Source organism: Muscardinus avellanarius (genome assembly GCF_963383645.1).
Source record: "Muscardinus avellanarius genome assembly, chromosome: 2".
NCBI classification, from domain to species: Eukaryota; Metazoa; Chordata; class Mammalia; order Rodentia; family Gliridae; genus Muscardinus; species Muscardinus avellanarius.
This window is the reverse complement of record NC_137787.1, coordinates 187190903-187206470: the sequence shown is the minus strand read 5'-3', so window position 1 is coordinate 187206470 and position 15568 is coordinate 187190903. Positions and strand designations below refer to the sequence as shown.

Below are 15568 nucleotides of genomic sequence, written 5' to 3'. Positions count from 1 at the left end.
CCGGCAGCGAGCCAATTAAACAATCAAAATTTGAACCTGTCTAGTGTCTTTAGGACTTTTAAGCTTGGCTGCAGTGGGTCGTTAATAGTTCTCTTTATTCTAAAGGCCCATTAGAAATTATATGGTCTTTTGTTTGTTTTTGGTGGTACTAGGAGTGGAACCTAGGGACTTTTCTACCTCCGGGCTACACACTCAGACCTATTTTATACTTTATTTGGAAACAGGGTCTCACTAAGTTGCTGAGAGCCTCACTAAGTAGCTGAGGCTGGCTTCGAACCTGTGCGATCCTCCTGTCTCAGCCTCCCAAGTGTTGGGATTACAAGAGTGATTACCATGCCCGACCGAAATTATATGTTTATACGAAGTGCATGTTTTATTTCCTGGATACTAGTTCACAATACCTAGAAAGTGATAAAAAAAAATATCTGATAGGATGGCTTCCCTTTCGGTTATTCTGAATTGTATATATATTTTTTTCTGTTTACATATTTGGCTATTAGGAAAGAAAAAAACATTCCTGATGGTTGGTCCCAGCAGGGACTGCAGGGTGGATTGAGGGATGCCTGGCTCCTCCTCAGTGTGCTGACCACTGGCAGCCCCCAGAAGACCCCCGAAATGAGAGGCCTGAAGTCGGCAAGGCGCTGCTAGAAACATTTTAGCTTCTCCAGAAAGCAATGCAGCCCCCACAAAAGTTTGTAAGGTAAATGCCAGTGGCTGTGTGCACCTCCTTGGAAGCAGAGATGGGAGTCCCCCTCCGCCTGCTTTTAACCTTCTGCATTTTGAGGATGTATCCTTTTGGAAAGACAAGTCAACTATTAAATGTCCTGGGGAGTTATTTGTACCTTTCTCAGAATGTTGTATTTAGGCTGCCAGCCCATAGAGGAAGAAGAAAAAATCCTTTGGGAAAGTTATCTTCCAGCTAGGCATGGTGGTCTCACACCTGAAATCCCAGTACTTGGGAAGTAAATGAGTGAATAAATAAATAAATGAAATGAAAAGGTGTCTTGGATACAGGAAATTTAGAAAGTCAGCATTAACTACAAGTTTAATTTTTAAAACAACTTTATTGGGATGTGCTATGTAAAAACGCACCCTTTTTAAGTGTGCAATTCCATCAATTTTGACAAGCGTATATACCCACAGCACCACATTCAAAATGTAGAATATCTACTCTCCCCAGATTTTCCCTTTACCCTTTCTCCCTCATTTGATTTACATAGTTTTGCTGTTACATGTTTTCTAAGGGGTGAGTTAAAGATGAGTATGACTAGATATTTCGAATCCCCAGACCTAAGGCGAGAGATGGATAATCAAGAATTGGCAGCTAGGACCCCAGGGAGGGTGGTGGTCTGGGCAGTTGGTGGCCAGGAGGTGCCACTCCGGGTGGGCGAGCGTGTCTACCTAGCCCACGAGGTCTTCTCTGGTCCCGCAGGGCCCTGGGCGCACGCTGACCGCACGTGGGCAGGCGCGCCCTTAGCTCCGGGTGCTGCCTGGCGCTGCCATAGCAACGTCCTGGACGCCCGGACCTTAGGCCGCCGCCGCCTTCTCCCGCGCCCAAGGGGTGTGGTGGTGGCGGCGGCCCGGGAGGCAGCTGGGGCTCGGAGACAGAGACCGTCCAGCCCTTTGATGCAAGCAGCGTAGACAGCAGATTGGCTTGCAAGCATGGTAAGAGGCTGGGGGCCAGGGAGGCCGGGTTGGGGGGGGGGGCGCAGGGTCTCCTAGCCCCCCCCCCCCGCCCCCGTGGGTCGCACATCCCTGCCTCCCTCCCTCCCTCCCTTCGCGGTGCTTTCTCTTTCTCCGCAGCCCTTCCAGAAGCACGTCTACTACCCGATGGCCGGCGGCCCCTCGAGCCCCGACGCCCCTGCGGCTGCCGGGGCCGCCTCCATGGCCTGTGTGCCCCCCAGCGCGGCGTCGGGCCCCCTGCCCTTCTTCCAGTTCCGACCGCGGCTGGAGAGCGTGGACTGGCGGCGGCTGAGCGCCATCGACGTGGACAAGGTGGCCGGGGCCGTGGACGTGCTGACGCTGCAGGAGAACATCATGAACATCACCTTCTGCAAGCTGGAGGACGAGAAGTGCCCGCACTGCCAGTCCGGGGTGGACCCGGTGCTGCTGAAGCTCATCCGCCTGGCGCAGCTCACCATCGAGTACCTGATGCACTCGCAGGACTTCCTCACCTCGCAGCTGCACGGCCTGGAGGAGCGCCTGCGCCAGAGCCTGGGCGACTGCGAGCAGGGCAAGCAGCTGCTCGCCAAGCAGGCGGGCGAGATCAAGCTGCTGAAGGAGGAGTGCCGGCGCAGGAAGAAGATGCTCTCCACGCAGCAGCTGATGATCGAGGCCAAAGCCAGCTATTACCAGGTGGGCGGCCGCAGGGCCACAACAGCCCCGTTCCCATCGAAAGACGCCTCTCCTAGAGCATCAATCTTTGTGTTTTTTTTTTTTTTTTTTCGGTACTAGGAATGGAACCCAGAGGCATTCTACCTCCGAGCTATATCCCCAGCCCTATTTTTTATTTTTTATTTACTTATTTTTGTGGTACTGGTGGTGGAACCCAGGGAGGCCTATTTTATACTTTTTTTTTTTTTTTTGGAAACAGGGTCTCACTAAGCTGCTGAGGGCCTCACTAAGTAGCTGAGGCTGGTTTCAAACCTGTGTGATCCTCCTGTCTCAGCCTCCCAAGAGCGGGGATTACAGGCGCCGAGGATTAGAGGTGTGCTGCCACCAAGCACAGCTTTTTTATTCTTTATTTTGAAACAGGGTCTCACTGAGTTGCAAAGAGCCTCACTATGTAGTAGCTGAGGCTGTCCTTGAACTGCAGTCCTCCTTTCTCAGCCTCCCAAATGCTGGGATTGTTAAAGGCCTGTGCCGCCAGGCCCAGCCCAGTCTTTCCTTTTAAAGATTTCTTACTGTACCTCAGAAGACACAGCCTGGTTAAGCAAACAGTCGTTTTACCAACAGGGACATGGTTTATTACTTTCTGCAGTGGATTCAAAAATTCATAATTAGGTAACCAATGCGGGCAGTGCTTTATTTATATTTATATTTATTTATTTATTTATTTATTTTGCAGTACTGGGGATGGAACCCAGGGGCATTCTACCTCCGAGCTATACCTCCAGCCCTATTTTTGAATCTTTATTTTGAAGCGGGGTCTCACTGAGTTGCAAAGGGCCTCATTAAGTAGCTGAGGCTGTCTGAGAACTGTGATCCTCCTGTCTCAGCCTCCCAAATGCTGGGATCACAAGCCTGCACCACCACACCGGGCTGGGCAGTGCTTTATTGAAGTCCTAAAGGCTGGTTGTTGAACCTGTTCCCTACTCCCAGCCATGTCAAAGAAAGTCAATTCTGGGCAAATTTTTGTTGAGGTCAGCCCCCAAACTACCCAGAATAGGGTTCAATTTCTGAGGTTATGTTCTCATTTTTAAATTTTTCAAAATATTCTAAACTGACAGACAAGTTACTAGATTAATTTAAATAATTTTGATAGCCCGTTCACCGAGCATCACCAATTATTAGCACTAGCCACATTCCTGTAGCTCTCTCTGTAGATAGTTATTACTTTTGCACCAGTTCACAGTGAGCAACAGACTTAAATTTTTTCAATGTGTGGATTTCCTAAGAACAAGAGCATTCACTTGCTTAACAGTGTTTAAAGAATTAAACATTTAGCCGGGTGTGGTGGCGCACGCTTGTAATCCCAGCATTCGGGAGGCTGAGACCGGAGGATCACGGTTCACGGACAGTCTCAGCTACTTAGGCCCTTTGCAACTCAGTGAGGCCCTAATGCCTCTTAAGTTCCAGCCCCAGACCTGCAAAAAAAAAAAGAATTAAATATTTTTGCCTTTCTCCTCCTTAATCTCCAGCTGTTATGGGTTAGACATCTGTGAGATAAATCCTGTAGAGCAGTCATTATTATTATATTTCTAATTTTAATCCCAGTGTTGGTAGATTAAGTGGCCTTGTCTTTGGGATTTGATAGATCTGGTGTTTGAATCCTGGCTCTGCTCCCGAACACTCTCACCGAGTGGGGTGTAGTGATAATGGGTATAAAGAGCTTGGCAGGGGGTGTAGCTCGTTTGGAGGTTGAATACCTTTGGGTTCCATCCCCAGACCCCCCCCCAAAAAAAAAAAGAAAGGCTAAAAAATAGGCCCAGGGGGTGTAGCTCAGAGGTAGAATGCCCCTGGGTTCCATCCTAGTACCACACACACAGAAAAAAAAAAAAAAAAAAATGGTGGGGGGAGTTGCAAATTGGCAACCCATACACTGAATTTGGCCTACAGACCTTTTTGGTTTGGCCTGTGTAGTGCTTAGCTTTATTAGAAGTTGTCTCTTGGTGGTCATTACTAATTCACCCTCCTCTCACCCTGAGATCTAAAGACTTGTCTGCCAGGCCCTATATTGGATCCCCTACTCCCAGAGGTGTGCAGTGAGGAATCTCCTGGTTAGGAGACAAACCACACCTTTCTGAAGCTGGAGGTTGGGGAAGTCCCACAGAGAAACAGTGCTCTGTAGAAAAATAGGTAATCTGTCCATGTACAAACACAGCTTTGTTAAGGCCTAAGAGGAAACGCTCTATAGATTTATTTTTGTTTGTTTTGCTTTTTGTGTGTGTGTGTGTGGTACTAGGGATGGGACCCAGGGGCATTCGACCTCCAAGCTATACCTCCATCCCTATATTTTATTCTTTATTTTGAAACAGGGTCTCACTGAGTTGCAAAGGGCCTCACTAAGTAGCTGAGGCCGTCCTCGAACCACGATCCTCCTGTTTCAACCTCCCAGATGCTGAGATTGCAAGCCTGTGCCACCACGCCCGGCTATGTTTTTGTTTTTCTCTAATAGCACTGGAGATCAAACCGAAGGCTGTGGGCATGCTAGGCAAGCATTCTATCACGGAGCTATATCCCAAGGCCTGACAGATTTGTTGAGGACCCGTTTACTGATGGCCATCTTTCCATCACATGCTGTTTTTCCTTCTGTCCGGATGACAGACAGCTCCCACATGAACCGCGAAGTGTGACTGCTGTCTGGGTTCAGGCTTCACGCTGTGGCTCCTGTGCTCCGACCGTGGTTATGAGAAAGGACGAGGCTCCAAGCCTCTTCACATCCCGTCTCTACTGTCTCTACTACTTTGCCAATTGTTAGACCTTGACAAGTTGCTCAGCCTGACTCGGCCTCAGGGTTTTTTTGTTTGTTTGTTTGCAGATCTGGGGATGAAACCCGGAGCATTCAACCTCAAAGCTACACCCCCTGCTCTTTTCTTTCTCTTTCTTTATCTCTTTCTTTCTTTCTTTCTTTCTTTCTTTCTTTCTTTCTTTCTTTCTTTCTTTCACTTTTAGTGGTACTGAGGGTAGAGCTCAGGACCTTTCCCACCTCTGGGATATACTCCCAGACTTATTTTTTGTTTTGTTTTGTATTATTTTGAGGGTTTTTGTGGGTCTAGGGATGGAACCCAGGGACATTCGACCTCTGAGCTACACCCCCTGCCCTATTTTTTATTCTTTATTTTGAAACAGGGTCTCACTAAGTTGCGGACGGCCTCACTAAGTATCTGAGGCTGTTGGCAAACCGTGATCCTCTGGTCTCATCCTCCCGAATGCTGGGATTACAAGCTGCGCCACCACACCCGGCCTCTCAGACCTATTTTATATTTTATCTGGAAGCAGGGTCTCACTAAGTTGCTGAGAGCCTCACTCAGTAGCTGAGGCTGGTTTTGAACCTGTGTGATCCTCCTGTCTCAGCCTCCCAAGCGCGGGGATTACAAGCGTGCGCCATCACGCCTGGCTCTGCCTCAGTTTTTAATCTGCAAAATGGGAATAATTATTTTACCTTCCAGCAGTTGTTCACGGGGACTGACTGAGGGCTCGGCATGTAGTTAGGTTTTACTATTTTAGCTGAAACCTGGGAGTGAGAGGGGAAATATTATGTGGCAGAACTAGACTAAAACTGATTACAAAATATGAGAAGTCATGTGAGTGCCAGGTTTTCTTCTCCCCTTAGAAAATTCAAAGCCTGAGTTCTCTCCTTGCAAAACGATTGGGCACACTATGTCAACTGTGCTATCAAGTTTGCTTATCAGAAGTTGTGGCCTCATTCTCATATCATTTTTCTTGCTTTAAGAAATCTTAGGGAGTCAAGACTCAATCCTAAGCCGGGCGTGGTGGCGCACGCTTGTAATCCCCGCGCTTGGGAGGCGGAGACAGGAGGATCGCGCAGGTTCGAAGCCAGCCGCACGCGCTGGCTTAGGAGACCCTGTTTCCAAATAAAATATAAAATAGGTCTGGGAGTGTAGCCCGGAAGTAGAAGTGTTTCCAGGAACCCCAGTACCACCAAAGGAAAAAAAAATAGACTCAATCCTAGGTAGTCTTAGGTAGAAAACCGGATAGTCAAGTCTCAACAGAACTAAGGAAGTTGTGTGTGGCGGTGCACATTTGTAATCCCAGTACTTGGGAGGCTGAAACAGGAGGATTGCAAGTTCAGGGCCAACCTCAGTTACGTGGTGAGGCCCTCTGCAAGTTAGTGAGACCCTGTGTCAAAATAAAATATAACATATGGCTGGGGGTGTAGCTCGAGGTAGAATGCCCCTGCGTTATAATTGTCAGTACAGGAAAGGAAAAAAAAAAATTAAGGATATTGGCTTTATTTGTGTGTGTGGTACTGAAAAAAAGCAATAAATAAATAAGTGAAACAAAAAATTAAAATACACAAAAAATGAAACAATGGCATAGTGAATACCGAGGGTTTTAAGAGAAAAAAAATCCATTCCTTTTCAAATAAAAACTAGTAGAATAATATAAACATGCCCAAAACGTGAATAAACTAATTAACAGACACCATATACACACCTCCTAGATTTTGTTTTATTTTATTTTATTTTTTGTGGTACTAGGGATGGAACCTAAGGCATTCTACCTCAGATCTATACCCCCAGCCCTATTTTTTTATTTTGGAAACAGGGTCTCACTGAGTTGCAAAGGGCCTCACTAAGTAGCTGAGGTTGTCCACAAACCACTATCCTCCTGTCTCAGCCTCCCAAATGCTGGGACTGCAAGTGTATGCCACCATGCCCAACTTTTTGTTTGTTTGTTTGTTTGTTATTTTTTTCCCTTTTTAGCTCATTCTATATTAAAAATTATCTTTTAATTTTTAAAATTTAATTTAATTTTAGTGGAACTAGGGATTGGAACCGTAGGGGCATTCTCCCTTCGAGATACCCTCTAGCCCTTACTGTCTTTTGTTTCTTAAACAGGGTCTTGCTAGGTTGCTGAGGCTGTCCACACACTTGAGATTCTCATTCTGTCTCTGCCTCCCAAGTACCGGGATTATAGACGTGTGCCACCATGGTTGGCTTCTTGTTTTTTGTAGCGTGCCTGCTCCTCTTATGTCTGGTGGTGTGAATGAGAAATTGTGAAGAACATCTTTTTTTTCTTTCTTGGATTTATAACCCCCTATGTAATACCATATATATATATATATATATATATATATATATATATATATATATATATATATATATATAGTATATGGTAGCTGTTAACTGATACCAAAAGCCAAATACTACTAAAATTCTACAGTATTTTAGTTCTCACATTGACTGAATAAGATAGATGCTATCTGCTACTGACTGAATTTTTATTTTTATCAGTGCATTATGATTGCAAGTAAGAGGTTTGTGGTTAGCTTTAGTAAAAGTCTGTTTTAGTAGGTTATATATGTCCAGCCATGCATTAATGCTACACTTTGAGGAGGAAGCTGTGGACGAGAGACAGAGTCCAGGAAGCTGTGTGGCTCTAGAACCCAGAGGGGCTGGACAGAACCAGTGGGCAAGCAAAGTAAATCAGTGTGAAGCCATTACCTGGTGGGATGTACAGTGATAAAAACAAGACCAAAGGATGTGACCGGGACCGACGGCAGGGCTCTAGGGAAGACCCCGTCAAGGTTATGATGTCCCCATCTAGAAGATACGCCAGAGTAGGTTGTACTGTGTCAAGGTGGCACCAGCCATAGGAAGCAGCAAATGCAAACGCCATAGGTTGGCATGCTTGAGGGGCCAAAAGAAAGCCACCGTGGCTAAGTGTCATGAACATGGTGGTAAGCCGGGCGTGGTGGCGCACGCTTGTAATCCCAGCACTTGGGAGGCTGAGACAGGAGCATTGCACAGGTTCTCGCTAGCCTCAACTACTTAGTGAGGCCCTCTGCAACTTAGTGAGACCCTGTTTCAAAATAAAGAATAAAAGCTGGGTGTGGTGACGCTCACTTTAATCCCAGAATTTGGGAGGCTGAGATGGGAGGATCGCAGTTCCCAGACAGCCTCAGCTACTTAGTGAGGCCCTCTGCAACTTAGTGAGGCCCTGTTTCAAAAAAATAAAATAAAGAATAAAGAATAGGGCAGGGGGTGTAGCTCGGAGGTAGAATGCCCCTGGGTTCCATCCCAGACCTGCAAAATAAATAAATAAATAAAATAAAATGGGGCAGGGATGCAGCTCAGGGGTAGAATGCCCCTGGTTTCGATCCACAGTTACACACACACACACACACACACACACACACACACACACACACACACACAATATACATGTTGGTGGTGATGGGGTAGAAACCACCATTCTGATGGGAGAACAGCATCAGGGTTCCAGCAAACACCAGAAGGGCTATTTAACTGTCACGAGATAGTTGACACTGCCTTGCATCCTCTTTGGGAAGGGTGCTCTGGTTTTATATTTTTAGCCATGTTTTTAGTATCTCTCGTCAGGGCGGTATCTTCTTACCCAAGGCGATTCTGTCTTTGCTTTCCACCTCAAGAGGTCATACTTCAGGTCCCCGAGTTTCAACTGCAGTCAGTGGAGAGATGCTTGTTACAGACGCTTGGACTTGTTGCCTTCTCCTTTTCAGTGCCATTTTTGTGATAAGGCCTTTATGAACCAAGCTTTTCTACAAAGTCACATTCAGCGCCGACACCCTGAGGATTCTCACTTTGGTAAGAAATGATTTCTACTTCAGATCTGTTTTCTTTCTGCTCCCTACCCCCCCCCCCAACCTGTTTATTTCTCGATGAGGCACAGTCCCGTGCATGTCTAAGTCCTTGTAAAAGGAAGCCTCATGACCTCTGTTCATTCAGTAAGTAAAGATGGAGGCCTACTCTGTGCGCGCAGTGCCCTGGGTGCCGAGGATACATATAGTTGGAAGCTGAACAGAGACATCTTGCACTCTCAAGTCTTATGTTTTAATGGAGGGGCCAAAGAGACACACACAAATTAAGAAGAAATTCTTTTCAAATGATGGCAGATGAGATGAAGATAATAAAACAGGAGAATGGGTGGGGCAGTGGCTCTGGGTGGCCAAGGCAGGTCTCACCCAGGAGGCCATATCTGATCAAAGAACCAGAGTGATGAAGAGGCTCCAGTCTGGTGAGAATGGAGAAGAGGTCCCACGTGCAGGGGACACTGGTCGTAAGGGCAGGAAGGGAGCATTTCAGGAGAACGTCTCAGGTCTCGGGAGGCCTTGAAGGCCCTGGCTGGAATCTGGATGATTTCCTAAGTGTAATGGAAAGCCACGGGAGCATCCTAAGTGGGGAGGGTCAGGGTTTCATTTGAACCCTTTGGCTGAGGGTGGAGAAGAGATGGTAGGAGCAACAGTGGAAGCAGGTGGAGGAGTGCACAGCAGCCCAGGTGAGAGGAGGCGGTAGCCAGGACAGGTGGAGATGAAGAGGTAAAGAATCTATGTTCACAGATCCTTCAGAGACAAGAGGAGAAGGGTTTGTGTCCTCATGTCTGGGTGAATGGTGGTGATGTTGACTGTGATGGAGCACTAGGGGTAGGAAGGGGCTTGAAGAAGGAAAGAGAAAAGGTTGGGTTGGCCGTGGATACAGCTACATCACACATGCAGTAGATATGTAGATGGTATTCTGAAAATGTGCGTCTTCAGGGAGAGAGAGAGAGCCAGGCTGGAACCTCGGACTCACTGGAGGAGTGCTGGGAATGGCCAGGGTCACCTAGGTAGAGAACAGAAGACCCAAGTTCAGCCCCAAGGCTTCTTTCCCCCGCACTAGGGCCCCAGGTGGAGAGTAAGAAGTAGCATCTGTGAGTAGGAGGAAGATACAGAGAGCGTGCTGTTGGAAACCAAGGGAAAAGCTATAGCCAGGAGGCTGTGGTCGGGTGTATCAAACGTTCCTGAGTTCACTGCAGGTGGAGAATTGATCATTGTTGTCAAGATAGTTATGGGTGAACTTGACATTGCACCTTCGTGGATTGGTAGAGACAAAAGCCCGATTTGAGGGACCTGAGCCAAGAATCATGAGGCAGTGGTACTACCAAATACAGATGTCGACTTCAGGAGTGTTTTCTGGGAAGGAGGCAGAAACAGGAGCTTCTGGACCAAAATGTGGAACTGAAGGAGAAGGTTTTGTTTCTCTTGATATGGGAGCTACTGTGTTTGGATGCTGATGAGAACTAAGTATTAAATAGAGAGAGGAGGTGAGGACGTAAGAGGGAGAAGAGGATTCCGTGGCTTACCTAGGAACCAGGTTTCCTACTCTTGAAATGTCCCAAAGCAAAGAATCTAATGGGTCTTTTCTCCATGAGTAGATCACGCTTTCTGCTGCAGTAACCCAGAGACATTCTTGCTATGATCTTAGATGTGTTCAGTATCTAGATGGGTACCTATCCTCCTATTCCTCCATTTTGGATCAATCTGTTTCCATTCCTGCCCATTTTAAATAAATGGATTTATAGTTAGAAAAGAGTTAAGCTTTGCAGAAACTAAATAAAATTCCATTATTAAACTCATGGACTGCTGATAAAAATTAGCAGTGTGTTGGAAAAATGGGAAAGATGAAATATTTGAATGAACCTACCATTCTTCCGTATGCAACTGACCTTCTTTCTCTTCTGTTTCAGTATCTTATCCTATCTCATACTCGCTTCAGAGAGTGTTTCAGACTCTGAAATGAGTATTATTTCTTCAGGTCATCTTTGAGCTTCTGACTTTCTGCTTTGGTTTCCATACCTTTCATGTCTACACTCACAGACACATGTATGTCCATTCAGTCATGTGCACATCTTCATGTAAGTACATGCACATAAGTATTCTTCCCTTCACTTGTTGCTTCTTTTTTACGACGTTTCAGTTCCTCGCTTTTGCCTTAGCTGAACAGGGTGTGACCTGAGTTTGCCTTCTGAATGTCAGCCCTCTCTTTGTATGAGCACTGACGGGGTCTTCGGGGGTGTTCGGTGGGAGACAGAAAGATGGCGGCCGTAGAGATGTCAGTGTGGTGGTACCTGCGGTGGGAGGCTTCACTTCGCTGCTCTGATTGAGACAGGCATCTCTAAGAAGAGCCCGGAATGCCGCTGGATCAAAGCAGCCAGGATTATTCCTTGTGAACTTTATTGTTCCCCGGACGGGGCTCTCACACTGCCTCTGTAGGATGATAATTCAACCTCCACACAGTGGCTGAATGAGTCTGCTAAAAATGATTCTTTGCCCATGCATACGAAGGGCTCCAAATAAACACCAAAGGGCAAAAGTGAGCCCCTGGCATGAAACGAGTGCTAATCCCACATCTAAGGGCCGCTGCCTTTGCTTTAGCAATGGGACTGTTTCCATGTGAGTTTTCAAGAGAGTTTCATGGGAGATGGTGTTTTAATAAGACTTTCTGTCACGGCAGAGTATAAGACGAAGGCACAGACCGACACACTCCAGAAGGAGGTGGACATGTTGAAGGAGCAGCTGCGGCTCACCAGGTCTCAGCTTGAGGCTGCCCAGCATGCCCACGCGGTCAGATGCTCCAAGGTACGGTGCAATCTCTGGACCAGGTATATATGTGTATATGTATATATATATATATATTTTTTTTTTTTTGAGGTACTGAGGATGGAACCCAGGGGCATTTTACCTCCGAGCTATATTTTATTCTTTATTTTGAAAGAGGGTCTCACTGAGTTGCAATGGGCTTCACTAAGTAGCTGAGGCTGTCTGTGAACCGCGATCCTCCTGTCTCAGCCTCCCGAATGCTGAGATTACACGCGTGCGCCACCACACCCGGCTTGGATCAGAAATATTTGAACTCGTATTCACTATATAAAGCTGTCAGTAGGTGGCATGTCAGTAGGGCTGTGTTCTTTCCTGGATGCCACAAGAAGACAGCATTTTCTGCTTCTTTGAGTGATGGACAGATTTCGGTTTCTTGCGATTGTTGAAGTCCCACTTTCTTCCTGGCTGTGCCCCGAGCTCCGCTCCTGGTTCCCGTCGGCCGCCCATTTGTTCTGGCTCATGGCCTCCGCCTCTGTGGCCTGAGCCAGCGATCCCGCATGAGACCCCGCATCAGGACCCCCTCACCCCTCCTCCTTCTCAGCCGTGTCTCAGTCCCAGTGGCTGCTCAGAGCATCGCTTCACCCTGGTTACTCTGGGGTGAGGACGCCGAAGGAGGCACGAGGACTGTGGACAAGTGTTAGTGCCGACCTCTGTGGGTACCTCAGACTCTTCATAGAAAGGAGGCGACATAAAGAGCATTTCTCTCCTGTCACTGTTGCAGTGACATGGCCTGCACCTTCTTTCTTGTTTTCCACACGGGGATAGAAAGCATGGCCCTGCTAGGGAAAGCGGAGAGCTATTTCACACAGTAAGGGATGGAATTTTCGGGCTTCCACACAAACACTCTCAACAGAATCATGGTAAATTCATACAACATGAAACTTGCCAAACTAGTCTTTGTGTGTGTGTGTGTGTGGTACTGGGGATGGAACCCAGAGGCATTCTACCTCCAAGCTACACCCCCAACCCTATTGTTTTTATTAGTCTTTATTTTGAAACAGGATCTCATTGAGTTGCAAAGAGCACTACTAAGTAGCTGAGGCTGTCTTTGAACCTGGATCCTCCTGTCTCGGTCTCCCAAATGCTGGGATTACAAGCGCGAGCCACCACGCCTGGCTTCTTCTTCTTCTTCTTCTTTTTTTTTTAACTTTATTTATTTATTTATTTATTTATTTATTTATTTAGTACTGGGAATGGAACCCGAGGTCCTTTCTACATACTAGTTACACTCTCAGACTTATTTTATATTTTATTTGGAAACAGGGTCTCACTAAGTAGCTGAGGCTGGCTTCAAACCTGTGCGATCCTCCTGCTCTCAGCCTCCCAAGCTCTGGGATTACAAGCGTGAGCCACGACACCTGGCTTGTTTTATTTTTCCTAGTTATCTACCTAAGAGTAGATAACTCTTGGTGTGGGTCATATGGTTATTCTGTTTAACTTAAAAAACACAAGCTGTTCTCCACAGTGGCTGTATCATCTTACATTTCTATGAGTAATATATTAGGGCTCTTATTTCTCCACATCCCACGATCGTTATATTTTTTGTTTTCTTTCTTTTTTTTTTTTTTGGTACTGGGGTTCCTGGAAGCCCTTCTACCTCCAGGCTACACTCCCAGACCTATTTTATACTTTTTTATTTTTGGAAACAGGGTCTCTTAAGCCAGCGAGGCTGACTTCGAACCTGCTCGATCCTCCTGTCTCCGCCTCCCAAGCGCGGGGATTACAAGCGTGCGCCACCACACCCGGCATGTCGCGTCCCTAGGGCTCTGACCAGCAGAGCCTAGGGAAGAAACACACGAACGCCGACTCTGTTGATGAAGCTCCTTCCTCTTTAATGCTCTCTCAACGCCCTCTCAGGTAAAAACAACATCAGTCTCTCCTCCCTCATCACTCCACCAACCCTCCTCCGTGGCACTCTACTTCTCTGCTGCAGCACACACCGGTCACAGTGGTGGCTTTGTGAACATGTCCGTCCCAGCTTGGAGCCCGGAGCAGTCCGCCAAGGAACTGCTCTTCCTGTCCACCAACCCTCTTCTCCCCGCCCGCTAGGGCATGCGCGCTTTTTAACCTTCTCCTGGGCGGGCAGGTGGTAGCACGAGGCGCTGCGTCACTAATCATCCGTAAGGCGCCTGATAGGGCTCACTGCGCAGGCTCAGGGCACCGCCAGCCTCGTGAGCCTCGTGACTTGGCTGCAAGCCCAGGCGCCATCTTGAGTCCACACTGGCAACAAGCCTGGGTGCCACCTCGGTCCTGCCGAGTGGGCCCCGACACCGGCATATATTTTTCTGTTTTCTTAAAGACGTGCTGATGGGTGTGAAGTAGTATCTCACTGTGGCTTTGATTTGCATTTTTTTAATAACCAATAAAACTGAGCATCTTTTTATGCGCTTGTCCATTTTTATGTCCTCTTTGGAGAAGTGTTTATTCTAGTCCTTTGACCATTTTCAAATTGGGTTATTTGTCTTCTTGCTGAATTGTAATAATTTTTCATATATTCTAAGGATTTGCTAGCTTACGGGTTGTTTATTGTATTGCCTTACAGTCTTCCTCGTTCCTCTAAGGTCCGCGGTAACGTCCCACCTTCATTTCTTAGTCAGTCTTGCTAAAGGCTTGACAACTTTGTTGATCTTTTCAAAGAACAACTTTGGATTCCACCAGTTCGCTTATTGCTTCTAGTGTCTCTATGTTGTTTACCTTTGTTCTCACTTCATGGTTTCCTTCTATTGGCTTTGAGTTGGGTGTGCTCTTCTTTTTTTGTATTTTAAGGTTTATACTTAGGTTGTTGGCTTGAGATCTTCTATGAAGTCTCCCTTTACAGCTATCGATTACCCTCTATGCACTGATTTGATACAATCCTGTGCATATTTTGGTTTTGTGTGTGTGTGTGTGTGTGTGTGTGTGTGTGTGTGTTACTTGGGATTGAACCCAAGGGCACTCTATTGCTGAGCTACACTCCCAGCTCTATTTTTAAATTTTAATTAATTAATTAATTTATTTATTTTGGTGGTACTAGGATTAGAACACAGGGGCTTTCTACTTCCGGGCTATACTCCCAGACCTATTTTATATTTTATTTGGAAACAGGTCTCACTAAGTTGCTGAGAACTTCACTAAGTAGCTGAGGCTGGCTTCGAACCTGAGATCCTCCTGTCTCCGCCTCCCAAGCGCGAGGATTACAAGCATGCACAACACGCCCAGCTTAATTTTTATCTTGAAACAGGGTCTCTCTAGGTTAGTGAAAGTCTCACTACTTGCCTATACTGTCCTTCAACCTGTGTTCCTCCTGCCTCAGTCTCCCAAGTTCTAAAATTATAGGCGTGCACCACCACACCTGGTGTGTTTTGGTATTTTGTGTTTTAATTTTCATTTACCTCCAAATATTTTTCAATTTTCTTTGACCTATTGGTTAATTAAGGAGATATATATATATATATATATATACACACATATACATATTTATATACATATATATTATATATACATACACATATACATGTATGTATATATATGTGTGTGTGTATATATATATATATATATATATATATATATATATATACACACACACACACACACACGTGTGTGTGTGTGGGGAGTACTGGGGATGGAACCCTTCTAGCTCCTGGCTATACTCCCAGACCTATTTTATATTTTATTGGTTATTTAAGGATATATATATATATATAATTTTGTGTGTGTGTGGTACTGAGGATGGAACCCTTCTAGCTCCTGGTTATACTCCCAGACCTGTTTTATATTTTATTTGGA

The 15568-nt window shown here is 46.2% G+C and overlaps 1 protein-coding gene across 1 annotated transcript in view; it reads left to right on the top strand.

Moving 5' to 3' along the window:
* Nucleotides 1–1302: 1302 nt before the first annotated feature.
* DZIP1 (DAZ interacting zinc finger protein 1) overlaps nt 1303–15568 on the top strand; it is a gene marked incomplete at both ends in the record, with an annotated part of 59467 nt that continues 45201 nt past the window's right edge. Inside the window, 4 exons of the mRNA XM_080689493.1 lie at nt 1303–1596; nt 1804–2355; nt 8888–8972; nt 11658–11782. Of these exons, the coding sequence (XP_080545619.1) occupies nt 1303–1596; nt 1804–2355; nt 8888–8972; nt 11658–11782 (1056 nt within the window). The remainder of the gene's footprint in view (nt 1597–1803; nt 2356–8887; nt 8973–11657; nt 11783–15568) is intronic.